Consider the following 22,369-nt stretch of genomic DNA (forward strand, 5'->3'; position numbering starts at 1 on the left):
AGTAATGAATAAACAAGTTGGTGCCTTCAACCCTTGTGAATGGATGTGAAAACAACCCGTACAGCTCATAAGGGTTATTTATTTATCTATACACAATGTATGTAGATAAATAATCTAGTAAATTGAGAACTTCTAATTTGATTCAAGCTTGGAAATGCTTTTCATATTCATAGACCTAACTCTCAAACATGTAGCCAGAACCTTAAAGGAGAAAATCTCACCATAAAAATATATGAAACACAACTACTCGGCCATCCAGCTGTATTTTATTTGTGTGTATAAGGTGTGGAAAAATTAAAAGTCACTTGTAAAAGACATTGCACAGTTGTCATAGAAAAGCATGGACTGAAAGGCATGCTGTGAAAAGAAGGTCTGCAACACAGAGAAATTCTTTTGTTTTGAGTATATGATCTTTATTTCAACTATTACATTACAGAATAAGATTTCTGAGTTGATTTTTTCTTTTTCCTCCTACTTCTATTCCAAGTTTTGATATTCATACTTTAGTTCCCACACTCTTCATAGGACAAAGAATTATTCATGTACAATACTCTGAAAGGCACCTCAACATGACACCTGTATATTTATTTGTAGTATATCACTTGCAAAAACTGGAGTGAGAGTGGGGAGTATACAGTGAACACAAGTCATCAAGAATAATAATTATAAAAGAGGAAAAATAGAAAGTCTGGCATATGAAAGTTTCTTCATTACTCTTTAGTATATTTATAATCAAACAATTTCCTCTCACATTTTCCAGCTCTGCAAAGTAAGATTTGTATATCCTCCCAAAGTTTGTTTGTAAAACATAAAATTCCAAGCAGCCATGCCTAAAGGGTTTTATAAACTATTTTATAATGTGGCAGGATAATTTCCCTGTGCAGATAGTCACCAGACACAGAAGTTGTTTCTTTGCCAGAACAATACTTCCCAGTTTTGATAATGACAATTTTGACTAGCTTCTGAGAAAAGCTGCCACCTAGTTATATCACTAATCAGTTCCTGTGCCAGGGATCTCTCCAAGTCACAGGGTTCACAGATAAAAACCTTGACTGTCCTGCAAAAAACCTCAAGAGATATCACTTCCCCACAGGTCAGTATTACACATATACAGCTTTGCAAAACTTTACCAGCCATCTTTCCCCACAGGAAAGTAACTTTACTCCTTTTACAGACCAGGGGTCCATTTGCCTGGGAACTCTCCTGTTTCTGCGAGCTGCCTGTGAATTCTATGCTGATGAGGCTTCTTCATGGAAGTAGAACTTTCCACCAACAATACTCATGGTCAAGACAGAAGCAGTGCCACAACAGCAGCAGCAGCAGCAGGTAGTCCTTCATACATAGGAGGTTCTCAATATCTCACTGGTTCCATTTCAGCAGATCTGAAATCTTTATGCCACGTTCCTCTCTTTGTCCTCCTTTCTTAGTATTTATGGAAGAAAGAAATGAAGAAAAAGAAAGGCCAAAGGAAGAACTTACACCAAGATATCACTTCTCTTGCTGCACCATACTGCCAGTGTTATCATGGCACATGTCAACATGACTGGGATCAAAATCAGTGCTATGACAATTTCATCCGGTGGATCTTCCCAGTGAACCTTTTCTGAAGTACAGTTTGAAAAGAATTGTTTATGAATTCCAGTGATAAAGCCTTCTGCAAGGGGGTTTGGCCAAAAGCAACTTGCATTGTTGGCTTCACGTTCTGTGCACTGGGTAAAGTTGTCATAATACCTGGGAGTAGAAGAAAAATAAGAGAAGTTGAAATAGAATGTGTATGCATATTACACTTGGAGAAAGCTATAGAGGGCGCCGTATGAAATCTCTAAGAGTGTGTGTATCATGCAGATACTCTGCTGAAGGACCTCCAATGGAAGCTGTGGCACAGCAGGGCAGGAGAACTGACTCATATGTACTAATGCAACTGAGAGATTTCATGTGAAGTTCTGAGATCCCAGACGGACAACAGTCAAACCCCAACTATAGCCAGGGCCTCCTAATGCCACTTAAGTACAAACAGAACTCCCTCACTACAGACATCTACAGATTCTTTAAAAAACATGCACACAAATGTGCAAAGAACAGGACATTTTAAACAAAGTATGGATATTTCATGCCTCAATTGCCACTAGACATGATGTTGTTGTAAAAATTATGATGTGGCACTAGGACTGAACCACAACATGCAGTACTGTGTAAAAATTCTGGTTCCGTTGCACTCTCATGTAAGAAAATAATGGGAAAATAAAGATATAGAAAGCTAGCTTTTGACAAAATTCGTCTTCTTTCCAACTCCAGCAAATGCCCACCAGGGAATAAATAAAGACATAAATTCTAATTACATGTTTGCTTATGATAGGCTGGGAATTCCTTGTAATACCTAACATGTGATTTCAATGCTGCATGAGCTAAAATTTACTTGTCCAGGAATAATTTATATTTATGAGAATTGGCTACCCCTCAGGGAAAAAAAAAGCCAAAAATAAGCCTAAATTAGTTTTGTATTGTAAGGCAAAGAAATTCAGGAAGTGAAGAGATATGGGGGAGGAGATCGGAAATTAGGAAGACGAAGAGTGTCTGGTCAATGCATGAATAGGGCAAGAAATAAGGAAGCTGAATTATTGTCTGTTGCATTTATTTTAGTCCTGCGTGACTCAATAATCCACTTCAAAGGGGAATTAAAAAGAGAGAGAGCAAAAATCCACATGACATCTCCAGGGATAGCATCCTTTTACAGCATCTGAAGACCCTACTCTCCCTTACAGTCCATATAAATATGGACTCCTGATGATTGACTCGTTCTAACATTAAGTCCTACAGCTGACTAATGTTGACTCAATGCTTTTCTGTAAACTAAAGGAGAAGAGACATTCAGCGTTTGGGCCAAGGCTGAAGTCTACTGTCTACTGTGTATCTGTCAGGGGAAATCTCCGCCCACCCATGCTAAAACCACAAAGGTTGATAATACAGCCTGTTGAGCACCTAAATTCTCAGGGCTGTGTTCACAGAAGAAGAAAAAGCATCACAGAAAGGGCCTTATGCACATCCCTTGTAGTTCTCGGTCTCAAGGAGTTTGAGCCAATACTGCTTCATTTCATAAGCAAACACACTACACAATCTAATGCCAAACTCCAGCATGAAGATGCATATGTGCACAATGTATGCGTATTTTAAGCAAAGTGACTAGAAAAGAAGCTTTTGTAACATCAGCAACCACAGGAAATAAGCTAAAAATAAAATACAAATATCATCTGTTTGCTATTTTAATAGTGTCATTCCTCTGTGTGACCTAATGCCATCCATTCTTTATGTCCTTGGACTAAATTAGGAGCTGGAGATGTCTAGTTGAATATGGGAGATACAGTCCCAGAGGACCTGAAGAGCAACAGGTCTGAAGATAAGGCTGCAAGATTCAGCAGGCTACCATGCAGAGATGGAGGAGCATCCAGCTGCCCAGACAGGTCAGTGCTCCACCTGGCATAGACACCAGAGAAGACTGCAGAATGCTTGACTCTGCTCCAGCCTGCTCTGGGCCATGCTCTCATGAGCACCTCTGTGCCATCAATGGCTGCTGTTACAGCCACCCCAATAAGAAAATCAACAATAAATCCAGGCGACTTCAGCATAAAAGTACCCTAAGCTCAAAGATTTGTTGATGTAATTTTTTTCCTCTGTATTTAAAATCCTATAGAAAAAAAATCACTGTTCTACAAAGAATCCTGTAGAATTTTTATTAAATTCTAGATGGTGCAAACAAAAATATTTTCCACTGATTTTTGACTGTAAATACAACACAGCTAGAAAAAGTTAAGTGTTGCCAAAAGGCCAGATAAAAATAATTTGGGAATAAATTGTATTTGAAATACTGAATCTAAAGGGCCAAAGTAGAATTAAAATGTTATTGTAATAGTTGGAATTCCTTACAATTTTTCCTTAAAACCTTCTCTCATGAAAAAAAGGGGAAAAGAACTTATCTGTGCTATAACTCTTAGTTCAAACAACTGTGAGAACCTAGATCAAGGAAAATTTCAGCTGCTGGAGAACTGCATGTCTGCCAGTGAAGCTGAAATCACTTAAATATTTATGTAGTTTTGTAATTTAGAGTTGACAGAAAGTTCATACAAAGAAAAAGATCCTCTCTGCATGGCACTGTGGAACAGCTGCCTCAGAAGGGAGCACTGCATCCTCATTACTACAGCATGGATGTTTTTGTAGTTGATCAATTGGTTTGCAAGTTGGGCTTTTTTAACAGGGAGATGGGGGCTAACAGATATTTAATTCCAGTTCAATCCTCCTATGCCTAATCCTTTCATGTCTTACGTAGTTCTCTTTATTCAAATGGTAAAGGCTGGAAAAGGAAACCTTTCCATTCTGTATAATAAAAGGCCTGTGACAAAGATGTCCCAACCTCTGACTGGAGATACTTCAAGAAAAAGTGCATTAAAGTTCCACAACTTGTGAAAGGAAGGAACAAGAAATTATACTTTCCACTTATTCTCCGAACAAGTAACTGGAGAGCACATTGGAGCTCAAGTTCCTTCATATTTCAGAATTATAAGAGGGTGTAGGAACATTCTTATTCTTTGTGCTGAGACACATTTTCCTCTCTTTCAGGCTAGCTACAAGGGACCTAGGTAGTACTAAGGAAAGGGATATTCAGAGGGATCTAGGTCAAAAGCTTTGTGACAAATGGGCCAAAAAATTAAATTAGTTTCGACTCAGCTAAGTAGTCCAAAAAAAAAAAAACCAAAATCTAAGCATAGTCTGAGCAGCAAAATTCATATAGAGATGTGCTTTGTTCTGATACACTCAGGACAACTGCAGTTTCTATCAAGGAACCAGCGCCTTGGACATACAGCACATTATTGAAAATACTTTCAGAGAACACGAAAAATAATTCCTTCAGAGGAACCTCTGGACTATAACACATTTGTCATTAAAGATAATTTTCAATATTCTAGAACAATACCTCATTTTTAGAGCACATACACTTTTTCTCCTGTACCTTATGTTTCCACTAAATCAGACAATAACAACCACATCACTCTTTGTTTTTTTTGTTGAAACTGTGTAGTATTTTATTTTGTGAGTATTTTACCCATGAGAAGATTTATTTTAACATGTTACCTACAAATAAGAACCTAGACAGTAGGCAGTTATTATGAGGAATGGTAGTGAACACATTTGCCTTAATGGGGCAGTGCTTCATGGAGTGTCCACTTGTCACAGGGGTATGTCCCTGTGACATCCACTCAAACTATTTAAATGGACAGCTGGGTTTATTACATTTCATCTATCTCAGGATACATAGCTGCCTCTCACTCAGAGCACTTCTCAGGCTAAGTGGAGCTTGAATCTCATGTGTAGTTTCTCACATCTCCAGGGAGGAATATAGTAAATTCTTGCTATTTCTTCCTCAATATCCCTGCACAGGAAAACTGCAGATGATTGGTTGACAAAAACACAAGTCCCACAACCCCCTCCTCCATGTTTTCATGAGACTAAGAAAACAAATAAATTGTTTAACTAAGAGTTTTAACAAATAAATATTTTCCAAAGCAAAATTGCTATTTGAAAGAATCACAAACAATTATCAAAAAGCCAAATACAATATATATATATTACTTAAGACAAACATTTGAGGGCATTTTCTGGCTGCAGCCGGTAGACTCACTGTCAGTTCCAATAGGAGAATCTTTCCACCTCTCCAGCACTCATGGATAGACCACCACAGAAACAATCAGCATATAAACAATCAGGAATATTTTGCAGTTGTGTAATGAGGAGAGCCAGGGATTAAAAATCAAAACACCACACTTCCACTACCCCATTTTAAATATGATTCCTGATATAATTATAAAAGGGTAGTACTATATATATATAATACTAGATATATACAATATTGTGAGTAATTTTTGTTATTTTAAATCCACCAAATACTCAGAATACAGTGAAAAATCTCTCTACCATAACTGAGTTTTGATGCAACCAGGCAATAGATACACCAGGGACACTACAATCCCAGACAGCAATCTAGAGGCACTGTTCCAGGACACTACAAGTTATGTGGTGTATGTTAATAAAGATGCTTTAAAATTAATTGCTTCCCCCCAGATTATTCAACCAAAATTTTCTTTATACACATACATATTAATTTTCTTTATGTACATACATATTAAATTGGATTATCATTCTTTTAACCTGCACCCAGACTGGAATACAAAATGTTGAAATGTAAAAATATTAACAAGAAATATCATATGATGAGAAAGGGTTTTCTTAAAGCATTTCCAGATGAAGGGGAGGCAGGAAGTAGCAAAAAAACTCACAAAAATAAAAAGTCTATTCTTATGTGAGATGCAGCCAGATTGTTTAGAACTTCAGCGTGGAACAGCCTGGATGAACTTCAAATAAGGATCCAAACCTTAAGATTATAATTTCCAGAGGTTTCACCACCATGTTAAAAGGACAGCTTTAATTTTATAGCAAGTTAGGAGCCTGTAAGTATGGCAGAATATTTCTGAGATTTTCTCACGCAACATCTCTCCAAACGGATTTGTGTCTGTGTCTCACCATTCCTTTAATCACATATCTTCTGCCAAGATGAACATTCTCATAGTCACATTTTTACCTCCCTAATCAGATCAGATCTACTCTTGTGCAGCTCCAATACAGAATTCAGCCTCAAGAAAATAATGTGCTACAAAAAAACAAGGAAGGAAATGAATTGGGGTGGGGAGAAATGGGTTTAATGAAAAAATTATACAGTTTACTCTCATGCCACTAAATAATGGACATTGTGACAGATTTACTCACTTGGGTTGAAAATAATAAACATATTCTGGTATCCTATGAAGTAATTACAGATCTCCACCCTTAGTTTCACATCAACAGCTGTCAACAGCAAAATAAACTGAAGTAAAAACTCAAAAATGCACAACTATTACTAAATTGTTGTAATTTCCTAAAGATACAGCCAGAAAATGTAAAGAGCAACTACAGATGTAAGCAATTACTTTATACACCTAATGGCCATCTCCAATGAGCAGCAGAAACCACTATATTAAACAAATGTAGAACAAGAAGGTAAATGTAGCCTGACATAAGGTACTGCATATATAGTCAAATATTTAGTAGCACTGGAATTTTGCCAAGCCAAAAACTTCAACTGGCAAGCAGGCTTTACCTTCCACCACTCCTGACTAGATTTTAATGATTACTCAGTTGTACACAGCCCATTTTTTGAGAACACTCAGTAAGAGGGGAAGTAGTCTCTGAAGCCATCACTACATCATGTTTTCAGAAGCCAACCCCGTAATTCCCCATAAACACTAAAGCATACATATCCAACTTCTTATAAGGACAGTATCTCTTAAGTAGCCATCATTGATGATGTGTGGAAGATGTCCTTAATAGCATGAACAGAATCATTACATATCTACTCCTTACAGTCAAACACATCAAGCTTGTGATTCTGTCAGGGAAATAGAAATTTTAAAACCTCTTATTTATGGATCAAAGTCATTTTCTTGGGCTTCTCACCAAAGGAGATAGCAAGTTTCTGGGGGCAAGCATTGCTTTTGTACACATCAATATTTTAAATTTTACAGCTAAAATTCTAAACCTTATACTAGAACATGTGAACAGAAGCATGAAGCATTCCAAAATTCAGATCCAAATAATAAGACCATATTTTGATCTCCAGTAAACACTTCTCAGTGCTGAAAATGGCAGATGCATGAACTTTGCTACCACATCTACTTTTTCTCTATTCAATTCAGATTCCTTCACAATGAAAGGGCAAAGGCAATACCTGGCTAGGATCGGGATTTTTTTCTTTCCCATCAGCTATGCATCTTGCCTCAGTGTCATTAGGAAAACTGTTAGTATTTTCTCCTCTCCTCTCACATTTTCTCCTTCAAAGGCCAAGCATGACAGAGATGAGAGCCCTGAAAAGCCAATAACATCATTTGAAGGCACACTCCTACTATTTATTTTCATGCTCCATTTCAAATCAAACTTCTGCATGGTTCTAAACTATGTTGCCTTTACAATCAGTAAAAACACTGGAATAATTGTAGGGCATGATGCACAGCTTCCTTGAAGCTTCCCCTGCTGAGAAAGAGAGTCTAGGACAATTAGTACCTTGGACAGATGAGTCTCACACCTGTTGTACCTAGCAAAAAGAAGCCTTGTTAAAAAAAGCAAGCTAGTAGAGAATTACACTCAAATCTGCCACTGTAGTGATGGAGAGACATGCAAGCAGCACCCTATCCTTGTATGTATCTCAGCTCAACTCCTACCCTGCGGTGATGTGTCTTTAATTTGATTTTTGTTCAATATCTGTTCCCCCCCCCCATCCCTAATCTTCTCTCCCCAGTTGTCAGTATTCCCTAGCTCTCCCCTAACCCCCTCATGTCCAAGTTGTCAATCCTCCCTTTCCCTGCTCCTTTCCCTGGAACCTTCCCTTCATCCCATTCATCCTAGCCCCCTCCTCTGCTTCCAGAGCATTCCCTGTCTGTTTAGTGAGACTCGAAACCCTATTGCTTATTTTGTGTTATTTCACTTCCCTGCTCCCCCTGATAGGTTTGTGATGGGTTAATTCTGCCCTAAACTCCTCCCCTGCTATTCCCTCATTGGTTGCTGTTCCTACACCCGTCTCCCTGAATTCTTGTATAAAAGCTCTGCTCCCGCTCCCAAGGGGGTCTTGGGGCTCACTGAATAAAACCATCCTGTTCACCCCCAAGTCCCGTGTCGCCTCCGTCTGTTCCCGCACCACCGACTGGGACAGCAGAGCTTCGCAGGGGGAGCAGCCGCCCGTTCTCTTCCCTCTCGCAGCCCAGCACGGCACCGCTCGGAGTGCCGCGGCAAGGGGAGTGCATTGCCGCGATACAACACTCCCCAAAAGCATTTCCACCTGAGTCACCACAGACTGGCAAGATCCTCACTCCAGTCAGCATGAATACAAGTGAACTTGGTGCAAGCAGGTATTTGGGCCAGCCACTGACACAATCACCTGTTGAGGTGGTTCTGCTTTCTCCCAAATACATCAGTCATTTTGTTCATTCACCTTGTAAAGTTTGCTACAATTAACAAGTTATCTCCACTCTTCTTAGAATGTTCCAACTCCATGATAAAACCATCATTCTACCAGTGCTTCCAAAATTAAATGCTTAGCCAGCTTCAATCCAATCATCCAACACCTGGGGAGGCGACAGAGTCAGGAGGAAAGTTGCCAGCGCAGAACTGCTGAGATCATGCCACATATCAGGAGCTCAAGGCTCTTCTTTTCATCTAGATGAACCAAGCTGACAGTGAACAGAGAAAATGTGACTTGAATTCAGACTGGCGCTCCACAGCTGGGCCACCAGGCAGCCACGCAAAATAAGCAACCATTAAGATAATAATTTTTCTGACCAACAGACAAAAACTCACAGAGAAAGAAATAACAGAAAGGTCCTTCTTCTTAATTCCAGCTTACATCTACAAAAAATTACTTCATATTCCATTTTTATTAGAATATTAAAGAGTATTAAAGTTTCACCTGCTGAGTGGAAGCTGTTATTAGATTCCACTTAGTCCAAAGTAGCACAAGCCTTTTATAATGCCAGAGAACTATTTCTTCAAGTGGAAAGGAGAGAATTATCTGGTAATATGCAGCTGTGAAACAGAAATCATCAGTCAGTCAGGCTTATATTTTTAGGAACACCCACTGTAGCATCTCCACAGATTAAAAAATTACAAAAAAAACCCAACAAATAATCAGTTTCTAAGTTGAACTTTTCATCATCATTTTCATAACCATCCTCCCATCATTTTTATGAGCATGTAAAGAATGTACACTTTTCCTGATTATTTATGGAAAATGGGTTTTATATAAACTTTTAAAAATTCCTGTAATTAAAAAAGCTACTTGCTTTGGGAGGAGAGTGGCTGTTGTGTTCTGCTCCAAGCAGAGCACAAATAATAGCAGTTAAAAATCAGTCCACTAATTACAGATCTTAAGCTTTAGATAATGTCAGCTACTGGACTAGTTAAAGAATAAATCCTTTTTGCAGTCTTGAATAATAAATTAATTATGTGAAATTGCAATCTAAGCACAGACAGTTCACAAACGAGACCAAAACTGATGAAAAATTAACCATAAAATCAGAGGAACAGTAACAGTATCAGAAATTGATTTAAAATGAAGCATAAAGACTATTAGGGAAGAAGCCTAATATAGAAAAGTTGTGCTTATCTACTATTCAAGTACATTATTATGTTTTAGCATGACTTTGACAGCACAGCATGTTCACCATTTAATGTGATTTTTCCCCTTTCTTATATCTTTCCCTCTTACTTCTGGTAGAAAAGACACATTCTCTCTCCTTATATAACTTCTTCTTATGCTTCGTGGCTTCCCAAGACTGTTCTAACATCTCATACACACAACAGAAACGAATGGTGGACCTAAAGGGCCTTATTCCTTATCCACAACTGTGTATAAAAGATTTGAGTGTTGCAACACTCCCTGGAGTTGCTTAAGGGTAAGCCAGCAACCTCCTAAGCAGGTGGAAAAAATATTGTGTCAGAGGATTTTGGACAATGTCCAGCCAGATTGTGTTCACATCAGAAGCAGAGCGACCCAGCATCTTTAGACTGTCACCTAGGAAAGGTAGCAGTTTCTTAGCTCCTGGATCTGCGAAGTTTATTTAACTTTATCTTGGGCCCAGCTAAACTCTACCTCAGTTTGAGGAAGCACAATGTAACGTGGCACATCACCCATAAATAGTTACAAACCCTTGACATAAGAAAGATGTTATGGGGTCTGATAATATTTAAGCACTGTGAGTAGCCAAGTAGTAAGGTATTTTCTGACCCTTTATCGAATTCCTCTTTGGCTGATGAAAACAATTACTTATTTTCATAGAGATGATTAAAAACCAATCTGTTTCCTTGCACAGAAACAGCCAACAGCAGAAAGAACCTTAAATTTTTGCACATACTTTTTATAAGTAATAATACTCATACCTTACCCCTGCATACTACAAATCAGCCTAGATATATATTAGATATATATACTCTCCAGTAATATGAAGCAAAAATCCATTATGGATTACAGTGCAAGTTATACATAAGTGTGATAAGTTATACATAATATAGAACTTATGTGATACGTTATACATAATATAGAACCATCTTAAGATCATTGTGCTTCTTAAGCTATCTTCCTGCAGATAAAAATTGGACTCCACACCCCACTGATAACTCCCAGTCCCACAGGCAGACATAGAACCCACTTCTAGATGCCAGAACTCTCATTTGAGTATTTCTATGTTTATTTTATAATTATACCTTAATATGAAATGTTACATTTTAGCAGTCAGTGAAATGTATGAAAGGCATTTGTATATCTAAGAGAAATGCAAAACATCAATTTCTTGAGAGCTGCAAATAACTGCACTCATAATTGTTCATCAATGCACAATTGCCTTGACAACCTTGGATTTCCATTCCTTCTATACTCAGCATTTATCTTAGAGAAAATTTTTAATTTTACAAAGCTGCCATATCTCTATTATTTTTATAAGCACTACAGGCATCTCATACATTGCCTTCAAGTTTGTCAATGCAGTCAGAAACATGTGCCTGCCTTTTGCAGATTACACAAGAGGCTGAAGAAGGTGACTTATCTGCTTAAGAGTGCAGGAGACTGCATTCCATATCTTTGAATTACTTTCCAGCACAGAATTATACACTATTCTGTAAAGATAAATAGAAATGCTAGCGCATTGGCAATTAACCATGTAAAATACTTTTCTTTTTTTAAAGTAGTGTTATATAATAAAGTTCTGTAATTGAAACAAGACCCCGAATACAAAAAACAGTAGTATTAATTCCACATGTAGCCTGGAGCAAGAAGATCTATTTTTTTTTTGTGTCTGCTGAGTTAATCTCCATTATTGTAAGTTTGTGGTTGATCCATTTAAAAAACAGGAATGTAGAAACACCAGAAGTATCAGAAAAGTTTGCATTAACCTTCCCTTTTCATAATACATTTATATTTTAATTTTAATTTTCACTGCCTCTAAAAATATTCTGTCCTATTACTGCATTGCATAATACAAAATACTCACTCTATCAAGTTATACCATACTATTTTACCACCACGCATATTTACACAGAAATATTATGCAATGGTTTTTATTAAATACAGCCTTTAATAATAAGCTCCATGAAGACGGTTTTGGATTACTAATCTTACCATAATAAAATTCAAACAGGTCATGAAAGGTACTGAAAGGCATATGAGCTGACAGTCCCGAGATTTAATAGCATCTAATATCACTTCTAAATTGCTTACATTATCTTTTCCAAGTGACTTAGAATTATTATACTCTTATATCTTTAACTACTTGTTAGTTGACTTGGAAATATGAGCACTGACATACTGATACCACCTTGTGAGTGTAAGCTACCACCATTAGTCCAAAGCATCTGCTGAAGTACACATCAATTTGACCCACAGCACCCTTGCTAAAATATTGTTACTGGGGTCTTCAGGTGACATCAACTTCACAAGTGTTGAAAACTCTTTCAGAACTTGAAGAAAATACTGATATTTATATCACTGACCTCTTGGAAAATGCCAAATTTCACTCCCTTTTTGGAAAAAAACTAATCAGGACAAATAAATGTAACAGGTGTTAAAACTTGCAGGAAAAAGCACCTGAAAAATGAGAATTTGACATTAAAAACTGAAAAGTTTTCAGTTCTTAATAATGTTTCCTACTTAGCAGCTGGCTTAGAAGATCCTTCTCTTTTTCATACTACCAGAACTTCCACAAAGATTTGCAAAATTATTGATAAATTGAAGAACAAAGATTTGAGCTCTTAAAAACCTTGAAAATATGGATAATGAGGTGGGAAAGCATTTTATTCTAGCATGATATGTGTTTTTCAATGGAAGACCCAATGTCTCCCATGGTTTGACAAAGAAAGAAACAGTTATCCCTTATGAATAACAAAATCCAGTTATTTTCTCTTCTCCCCATTCAACTGCACTGGTATTCTTGAATGATAGCTTTTGTAGACTGTGATTAAAACATGTATTGTGGTATAAATAACAAATACATAGTTTTAGTTCACCAAATCTGAGTTGTTGGTAGTGTATTTAATTCATCAGCCTCCCAATATATTGGCTAATTTCTCCTTATCCTCTACTACAAACCCATTCACTGGTTTCAAGTGAGCTCTTCAAAACAAGGTTTTGTTTGCAAAAAGCAAGATTTTTCAGTGTCTAAAATGGAAACCCAAGAAATCTCATCAGACAAAAAACTGATAAGGCTTTGCTAGTTTGTAGCATAGCATAGCAAATTGATGGCTTGGCATTTATAAGCAGAGTGGTCTGCAGGTCATCACAGAATTTAGAAATGCCAGGGTTCTTTATATAGCATTAAAATTCAGAAGTCAGAGTAATTCACTAAAAAAAACAACATTCATTAATGCTTTTCACCACCCTTCTGCATCATGTAAGATAGCCACCGAAAACACCGTTTTAGAAAAGCATTGCTGTAACTCTCCACTAAAGAGAAAAGTTATTAGAATAAGTATCCAAAGCCTTTCCAATACCTTATCTGGGATTATAAAATAGAGACTTTATTTTCACAGCTATGTATTATATAAAATGTCTGCGTCTTTTCTTTATAGAAAAGGTGAAAACTATAATGCACTGAAGAACCATATTTCAGCCTCTGCATCTATCAGGAGAAAAACAGGGGATAATATATAAGGGAATTAAGTATTCCTGCCTCATGTCAAACCCTGATGTTGGAATTCAAACTAACCACTTTATTTCTATTCATCAGGACATATTCTTATCTTCACAATACAAAATAAAGCCAATACATTTCATATGAAAGTATTATCTGAAATCAAGATCCTATGGAAGATATTCTTCTATAGCCCCATTAAGGGACCCACTGTGCCTTTGTATCAACCTCACAGCAACTAGGATGGCTGATCCCAAAACAGCATGATTGTACACATTCTGAGCACGGCCCTGTACCTGGCTACTCCATGAGATTTTATCAACTTTAGGCTTCTTTCATTCCCAATGTTTTAAATAATAGAAGGCAAGCATTATTATTTCTGCAATGGGAAATTGCTATTGTCAGCTACCAGCAAGATGGCAACGCCAAGTCCTCAAATATGACATTCTTGTGCATTGTTTTACTTCCTCACACCTAACTGATGTATTAGCTGCTTTGCTTTTGTTTTGAAAAGAAAGGCATGAGTCATTGAAGAAAAATACTATGTTCCTGGGATAACATTTACCAGCCTGGTTTTGCCATTGCTGCCATGAGTTTTTAGATGGTCTTTTTTAGTACAAAACTACTGTAAGTTTTGATAGGTAAAGAAGTGGAAGAAAAACACAGGTAAAAAATTTTCAATATCAGCATCATCTTCATTTCACAGAGAGCTTACAAAAAAGCAGCAACTGCATCTGCATGAGAAGCTCAAAGGAAGACAATCCTACCAAAGAAGACCAAATGCTGGCATATACATCAGTCCTTTTCCTATACCCAACTGAATGTTAAATGATAAATCCGCTACACTGACATAAGGCCACACAAAGTGCAGGTTTACTCAACCTTCCATCACAGAGAGACTGAGATGACAAATATTTTCTTCTATAAAATCTGGACTAAAAAAACTGGGAGGACTTGCAGCTGGCTAAATAAGGGATTTTGGTCCCCCTTCTCAGTTAGATCTTCAGGGGGAAAAAAGACATTACTCTTCAGACATAGAGGACTTTAGGCAACAAAATTGCAGAAAATTACTCAGAGATCAGGCAATAAATAACATGACCTTTTGTAGTGCAAGCACATTTGTGATTTGCAGCATTTTCATCATGACTTTGCCAAGGTAAACCATAACCAATGTACTTGTATGTCTACAAGGATATGAATCCCAACACAAATACAGACAGCCCCTTCCTAACATGACACAAATGAGGAAGCGTGGGACTCCCTTTAATCAATACTGTTCTGGATCTAAAATTATATGTGCTGGTCACTCAAACATCCAGTTTCCAGCAGCCCCAGGTTGCCTTTCATGTGAGAAAATCACATGCAAAAATCCAGAATCAAGACTTTTCTGATAATATTTAAAAGAATGAACCAAAGGTGTTGGCTTTCTAATTGTGAGACCATTACCGTGGGAACATATTAGCTCACATGAATCACTGCTTCACTTCAGCTGCAAAACAAACACAGTGGTTTGTCTGAGATTTTCACTAGGGATTTGTACTGAGATTTGAAACTAAGGAATATGTCAACCCTATCTGGAAGGAAATGGAAGAAGTAGTTGCCCAGGAAATGAGAAGGATTAAGTACTCCAATTACCCTTTTGCCTTGGTGTTCACTGGAAATGCTCCAGTAAGTTGCAGAAGGCAAGGCAGGAATTTTGAGAATTAAGAACTACCTACAGTAGGAGAATATCAGGTTACAAAATATGTAAGGAACTTGAAGGTCCACAGGACCTGAGGAGAGGCATTTGAAGGTTCTGAAAGAACTGGCAGAGAAAGTAGCTAAGTCACTATCCTTCACATTTGAGAAGTCACAGCAGTTTGGTGAAGTTCCTATTGGAAAAGAGGAAACAACCCCCATTTTTAAAAAAGGAAAATTAAAAGGAGCACCTCTTCTCTGAAGACAAGCTGAGATATTCACAGTTGTTAAGCCTGTAGAAGAGGATCTCTGAAGACCTTACAGCACCTTCCAGTACCTAAAGAGGACTAAAGAGTCTTGAGAGCGACAGGAGTGTCAGAACAAGGGGGAATGACTTTAAACTGAGAGAGAGTAGATTTGGATTAGATATTAGAAATAAATTCTTTATTGTCTAAAACAGAAAAACTGTGGATGCTCCAACTCTAGAAGTGTTCAGGGACAGCCTGGATGAGGCTTTGAGCAATCTGGTCTAGCGGAGGATGTCCCTGTCAACAGCTTGGAAACAAATGACCCCTTCCAACCCAAAGCACTCAGCAATTCTATGGTTTTCACAGTACATTCCTCTTCTGTAGAAGTTTCGTCATTAGCAGCTGGATGCAATTGCTGATTGGTGTCTAGATCAGGCTTTGTGCAGCAGCCAGTGGGGAGATAAAAAAACTTAATATGACCAACCAAGAAAATTACTCAGTTTGGAGGGTTCTTACATACACACTCATCCAGCAGAGGCTCTTAGCTCCCAGCTTTAGGAAGCGTGGGCATATCATTTCATTTTGGGCTACACACATTTCTTACAGACTTTGCCTTCCCATTGATCTTAATGTGATCTGGCTTTCTTTTATGTAATATTTTACTAAGTTTCTTTGAAAACTAGGCAATTTTACAATTAGCTTCGTTGGGCCAAATTGTAACGGGCAAAACTCCCACTGACTTAAAAATTACACAACAAAATTACTTTTCCAAATTACATCAGATTTAGTCATACAGATTTTTTTTTCTTAATTTTTTTTTTTAATCCTCAGCATCTGTACAGAAAATGGGTGCACTCCCTCATCATCTTCAATGGGGCCAAAACTGTTTATAGAATTAACATTTCATGTAAAGTGTTGCGGGAAAAGTACACAAAGGCTGTACAGAAAAAAGAATAGTTATTTACAGTGGGCACAGACCTCGGACCATGCACACAGTAGAGAATTTCATCAGGTACAAACATACCTGCAGTCAATCTGCTTCAGACATACAGCTAAAGAAAAATTTGCCCTCTTGTATTTTGCTATGAACTGAAATTTAAAACATCAGAAAAATGAGACTTTCAATATCTTCCAGGTGCTGTCACAGAGCCACTGCCTCACAGAAAATTAGGGACTCCTAGAGCTGTGAAAACAGGTAAAAAGAAACGTAGAGATTGGAGGAAGAAGTTTGTTACAATCCGTTCTTCTCAAACAGAACATCCAGATCTGACCTGTGTTACATACACTACTTTGCTAGAACTCTCTTCCAAAACACAAATTGCTATTTCACCCTTGGATTCTAAATCCACAGCTATTCTTTGACTGGTAAACACAGAATGACTTACTGGGAGCTCCCAAAGCAGCAAGTATGTAACCCTAGCCACTTGTGAGATGAGTACTGCAACAATAGTATTGGCCTGCAATAAGAAAATGCCTCACCTGTAACAGATGACACAATCTGTTTATAGATGCAATGGATCAATACTAATATTTTAAATGAAGAGTTGATGACTTTCCATAACATACTCACTCTTACAATGTTTAGAATAGTTGACTACTGGGCAGATTGCATGGCCTGTATTATCCAACGGTGCAGACATGGCCACAGCCATCTCTCTGGCCTCAGAATTACTGAAATGAGGGTAACTACACTCAGAAATATTTGGAAAATGGTGATGTAGGAGAGAGGAAACTTAGGAGCAGGTACTTGGGAGCAGGCCAAAAGCTTAACTGAAAATCACCTTTAGTACATTTTGGTCCCACATTTCCATAGGGGTTAGGCCTAGGAGACACAAGCAGATTTGTTTAGAGCTTGTTTGTTCTAGCTAAATTGTTTCCAGGATCCAGTTAAAAGTATTAGAAAAACTGCCTTATGAGTTAAGAATAGAAAGTAATCTAAGCAATAACAATAAGGAACATTTTTTCAGGTTCGTGTAAGACAGCTCTGGGCACTTCCATCTTTATCTGGCCACTTACTTCAGGAATTAGTCATACCTGGCCTCTCAACTGCAGTCCCACACCAGGATTTATCACACCACACAAAAAAAAGTCCGACTGTTAATAATGAATTTTGGTGTGTAGACAGTACTTGATTTTACATATTCAGCTGTAGTTGCTAAATATTAAGATAATAAAGAAATATAATACATAGTTGTTATATGTAATGCAACACTAATAACACACATATTACTGTAAGTAGACATAACAGAAATACTACACATGAAAAATAAAAACCTTCCTGTAATTTCCAGTGTTCTGGTAAATGAAAAGTATATTTGCTTTTGTTAATTCCCCATATTGCTTTCACCCACATTTTAGTCTCTGCTTATTTATTCACTGGCCATGTACCATAACTTTGAGTCTTTTAAACAACCTCACTGTATTTTCATCTTCTGCATCTTATGCTCTCTCTTAATAATCTAAAGGCCTCAGCAAAACTGCACTAGGCAAACTCCTTCTCTTCTGCCAATGAACACCTCTGGCTGTGTATTGAAGGTTTTATCTTTCTTGTAAGCTGTTAGTGGTTAGCCTTCATATTCTAATGTCCAAGCTAGAACCACTGAAACCTACCACGTCTAAATTACTTAAAATATGTTAAAATCCCACTATTTCAGCTTTCAAATACCTTTGGACAATTTGACCTAGAGTACTTATATCCTAACTAACTGCCAATCTTCACAGAAATATGCAAAAATTAATAGGGAAACTAATCTAATAGTGCTTCTGTAAAACTTTACCTGAGAATTTACTGTCTATATATGATCATCTTACATTTCCAGCACGATCAATATCAGCTGTGGAGGCTAAAACTCTCATACTGGTTTGCAGTACCAGCTGCTACACACAGAAGCCTTGTCTGTTCAAAAATCAGTGAAAAGGCTGCTTTTTAAAGAGCACAAGTTTGTTAAGAATACCAGAGATGTCAGAAAATCTTACAGGTTAATTAGGTTACAGCAAATTGGAGTCACTGCAAATTCTCTCACAAAAGTTTGGCCAAATGGTGAAGCACTACAGATAATTGCTATTTACAATCCCATAACCAGAGGACCACCATTTGCAGTGAAGAGCTAAAACTCCTTCACAAAACAAGGAAAAGAAAATTAGCAGATTTCCATTAACTGTTACATTTCAGTATAAGTTACAATTATTTATTTCTAAGTGAAAAGTGCCATATAGAAATTTCTGCATGAAGAAATAGGTTTTTTTTATACAAAACTCAGAGTTTTAAGCCACCATCTGATCCAGACTGATTAATTGTTACTGCTAGAGGCTAGATATAAAATCAGCACAAATACTACCAGGTTTAAATATCTGAATTTTAAGTGGCCATGGGTAGATATACCAGTTTTTCATTAATTTTTCAGATAACTCCAAAGAAAGAAGTGTTTCTGTCCCATCTCTCAGGGTTCTTCCGATGTGCTGGAATAAATTAACCTCTATGTGTCCCTGCTCACAGCAGAGGGGTTGGAACTAGAGGATCTTTACAGTCACTTCCAACCATTCTGTGATTCTATATGCTTCTTATAGAATGCATGACATCAAATAGCAATGCCTATTCCCAAAAAAATAAAAATCTTAAAGGTAGATGCACATTTGCTGCTTCCTCAGTGCAATAAACCCTTATCATAAGTTTGTAATCAGACTTCTAATGCTTGATTCAAAAGATAAATTTCAAAACAAATTCTTCCTGCTACTCTCTTCTAAAATAAAACTTGAAATATTAAAAAAAGGTTTTTTAGAAAATGTATATTATGTTAAAAATGTAAAAGATTTTTCTTCTGTAAGAGCCTTGAATTTTTCTGGTACTGCTTTTGAGGAAAAATGAACAAAGCCTCAGACTGACCAGCTTCTTCAAAAAAGTTTTCTTGTACAGGGAATGAAAATTACACCAAACAGTGAGCACAACTGGAAAGGATAAAATCAAGGTGGATTCTTAACTCTAATTAAAAGTCAGGAAAATTCAGAGACTTCAGTCACCTCCAAACCTTGAAAAATTCTTGCACATAATATGTAAGTTCTTGAATAAATTTTAGCAGAAATCTCTCAAAAAGCTGCTTGTTTTTTCACCTTCATTAGTAAAGGTACAGTCTAATATTTTGGCTCCTATAGGTACTTTTCACTGCTGCTAGTAATCCCATTAGTTGAGGTCACTTATTGATTCAAATATATCAGAAAAGAAATCTTGTGATTCTAAAACAATTGTAATAAAGACAAAACGGATCAAAATTACAGTGCTTCCTTCAAAATAAATAAAACATCTTGTACTAGATGAGTTATAAAATTTAATTTATTGCTGCATAACATACAGATATTTATTAAATTAATTTAGCAATACCAGCACTGCAAGGATTTTTTTTTAATTTTTTTTTTGTATACACACACTTCTCTGTCAGTTTAGAAGAGCTAACCTTCTCTGACTCTTCTCCACAACTGGAGAGAGCTGCATGACTGCATCTTCATTTCAGTGCCATAAGATTTAAGAATCTACCTTTTACAGGCTGCAAGATTTTAAAGTCATCAAGGTGTGTGAGTAAATGTGCTAAGAAGGAATAGCATCTAAATTGATAATATGATGTCAGATTATGAAACATTATTAACAGGTGGGGCATTTCAACACAGGTGTTGGTGCTAAGGGAGTCATGGGGAACTGATGCAACACAGCACTGCAGTCCAACATTTCATTATCTGTCCAGTCTATTGGTGATCAGCTAGTTAAAGTCTGTATCCCATGACACAACACTAAACAGGCCACAAGACCAATGATCCTACCAGAACATATCTGGGGTTCAATAACACTGTAAACAGGTGTGGGGACAGCTGGCTTGGGGCTACTCTGGCTCCACAGCAGACTCCAGAAACAGCACCAGCACAGTTTCAAATGCAGGAAGATGTTCTTCTTCAGGCTGGCTCATACCATACAAGCTCTTGCTCACTTGAGTCTTGTTTTCTGAAGTGCTGAACACCTGCAGTTTCTTCTAATTTCAGTTGATGTAGAGGGTACTCAGAACTTTGGAAAACTAGGCTTTATGCATGACCAGACATAGTCTTAAAAAGCAGATACTCCACAAAGCCAAAAATGTCACCAATTTCACAAACCCTGTGATTCCAGATCAGAATTTGAAGTGTGCAGCTTTATAGAGAGATGTTTAAATACCTCCCATAACTATCAAACAGGAAAAGAGATTACAGAATAATAATGTCACCCTCACTAGTGTCAGTCTTGCAGTATTTTAGACATCCAAACAGAATGGGTGGTGCTCGCTCTCTCCATGCTAGCTGGCAGGCAAAGAAGTATATGGCAGCAAGTTCAATAGGACAAATCACTTTAAATTTGGATAGGGCAATTTCACAAGGTGAATTACTGACACAGTGTCATTTTACTGAAAGAAAGGAAATCAGAGGAAGGAACTGCATTGCTGTTGAGAAAGAACAGCATGATTCTAAAAGTATTATTGTTTTAGTGGTATCACAGAAAATAAATTAGTTACAGAATATTTGTTTAAAAGGCACAGAAATATAGAATAAATGTAAACACAACTGTCTGAGGTAACGCAATAGTAGCCAGTATTAAATAGTCCATTGGTTAGTTTTCATTAAAGTGGACTATTTTGTACACTGAGTCATGAGCCAGGTGTCTCTGTGTTCACATGGCCTTACTGCAGGGCTTAAGAGCTATAGATTAGCCCTCTGCAAGTGACAACAAAATACAGAAGTTTTTCTATTTTCTGTAACAGAAATATTTTATATGCATTAGGGGAGAACTATTAAAAACTGAAACTAATTCTTACATGATAAATTCTGTAAGGTTGCACCACTTTTTGGAGTCCACTTTCTTCATCATCTCTTCAAAGTATTTTCCACAGGCAGGCAACTTTTCTAACATGAGAGATTCATTGCAGAGCTCAGTCTGTTGACGTACACCTAGGAAACATAAGATGCACCTTTAATCAGAAATACTGAAATAAAAGCACAAACACATCACTCAAATTTGTTCACACAGTCCAACCTGCGACTTACATTCTCATAAGCTTAGGGTTTAATTTTCTAAGCAATTTTAGAAAATAGACATAATACATATTTACATAAATATGTTAAAAACATAACTTGGTATAAAAACCTGAAGGCTACAATATATAGTACAGCCTTTTAAACCTAGCATAAAGGAACCTATTTAATCACTTTTCTAATCTTACTTAGCTACTACTCATAATAACTCATTACCTTATATTTGCATTTTTAGTTAAAAGCTAACTGGATCTCCCAATCTCACATTTCAATGTAGAAAGCACTTTTGAAGCTTACACACATGTATGGCATTCAACTAACTATATTACTGTGAAATTACTTTAATGTTGGAAATATCTGTATGTCTCACCAGCTAAAGAGTGTGAGTTTCCACAATCACAGCTTTTTCTTTAGTATAGCCTCCTAAGAAATTGTCTAGAGATCAAGTCCTGTGAGGAGTAGCTGAAGGACATTGGGATTGTTAAGTATGGAGAAAAGGAGGCTCAGGGGAGACCTTATTGCTCTCTACAACTTCCTGGAAGGAGGCTGTACCAGGCAGGATTTGGTCTCTTTCCCCAAGTAACAAGCATCAGAACAGCTCCAAGTGCCAGTGGAAGTTTAGATTGGATACTAGGGAAAACTTCTTCA

At 37.1% G+C, this 22,369-nt stretch overlaps 1 protein-coding gene across 2 annotated transcripts in view; it reads right to left on the reverse strand.

The window, feature by feature from the left end:
• Positions 1 to 244: 244 nt before the first annotated feature.
• The window catches only part of RAMP3 (receptor activity modifying protein 3), a 42,841-nt gene continuing 20,716 nt past the window's right edge, over positions 245 to 22,369 (reverse strand). For both annotated transcript variants that reach the window (XM_085571602.1, XM_021526422.4), the window contains 2 exons: positions 21,505 to 21,637; positions 245 to 1,731 (listed from right to left, as the gene is read on the reverse strand). In XM_085571602.1, the coding sequence (XP_085427728.1) occupies positions 1,476 to 1,731; positions 21,505 to 21,637 (389 nt within the window). In that variant the 3' untranslated portion in view covers positions 245 to 1,475. The remainder of the gene's footprint in view (positions 1,732 to 21,504; positions 21,638 to 22,369) is intronic.

This window comes from Lonchura striata, chromosome 2 (genome assembly GCF_050655825.1).
Source record: "Lonchura striata isolate lonStrDom1 chromosome 2, ASM5065582v1, whole genome shotgun sequence".
Lineage (NCBI taxonomy): Eukaryota > Metazoa > Chordata > Aves > Passeriformes > Estrildidae > Lonchura > Lonchura striata.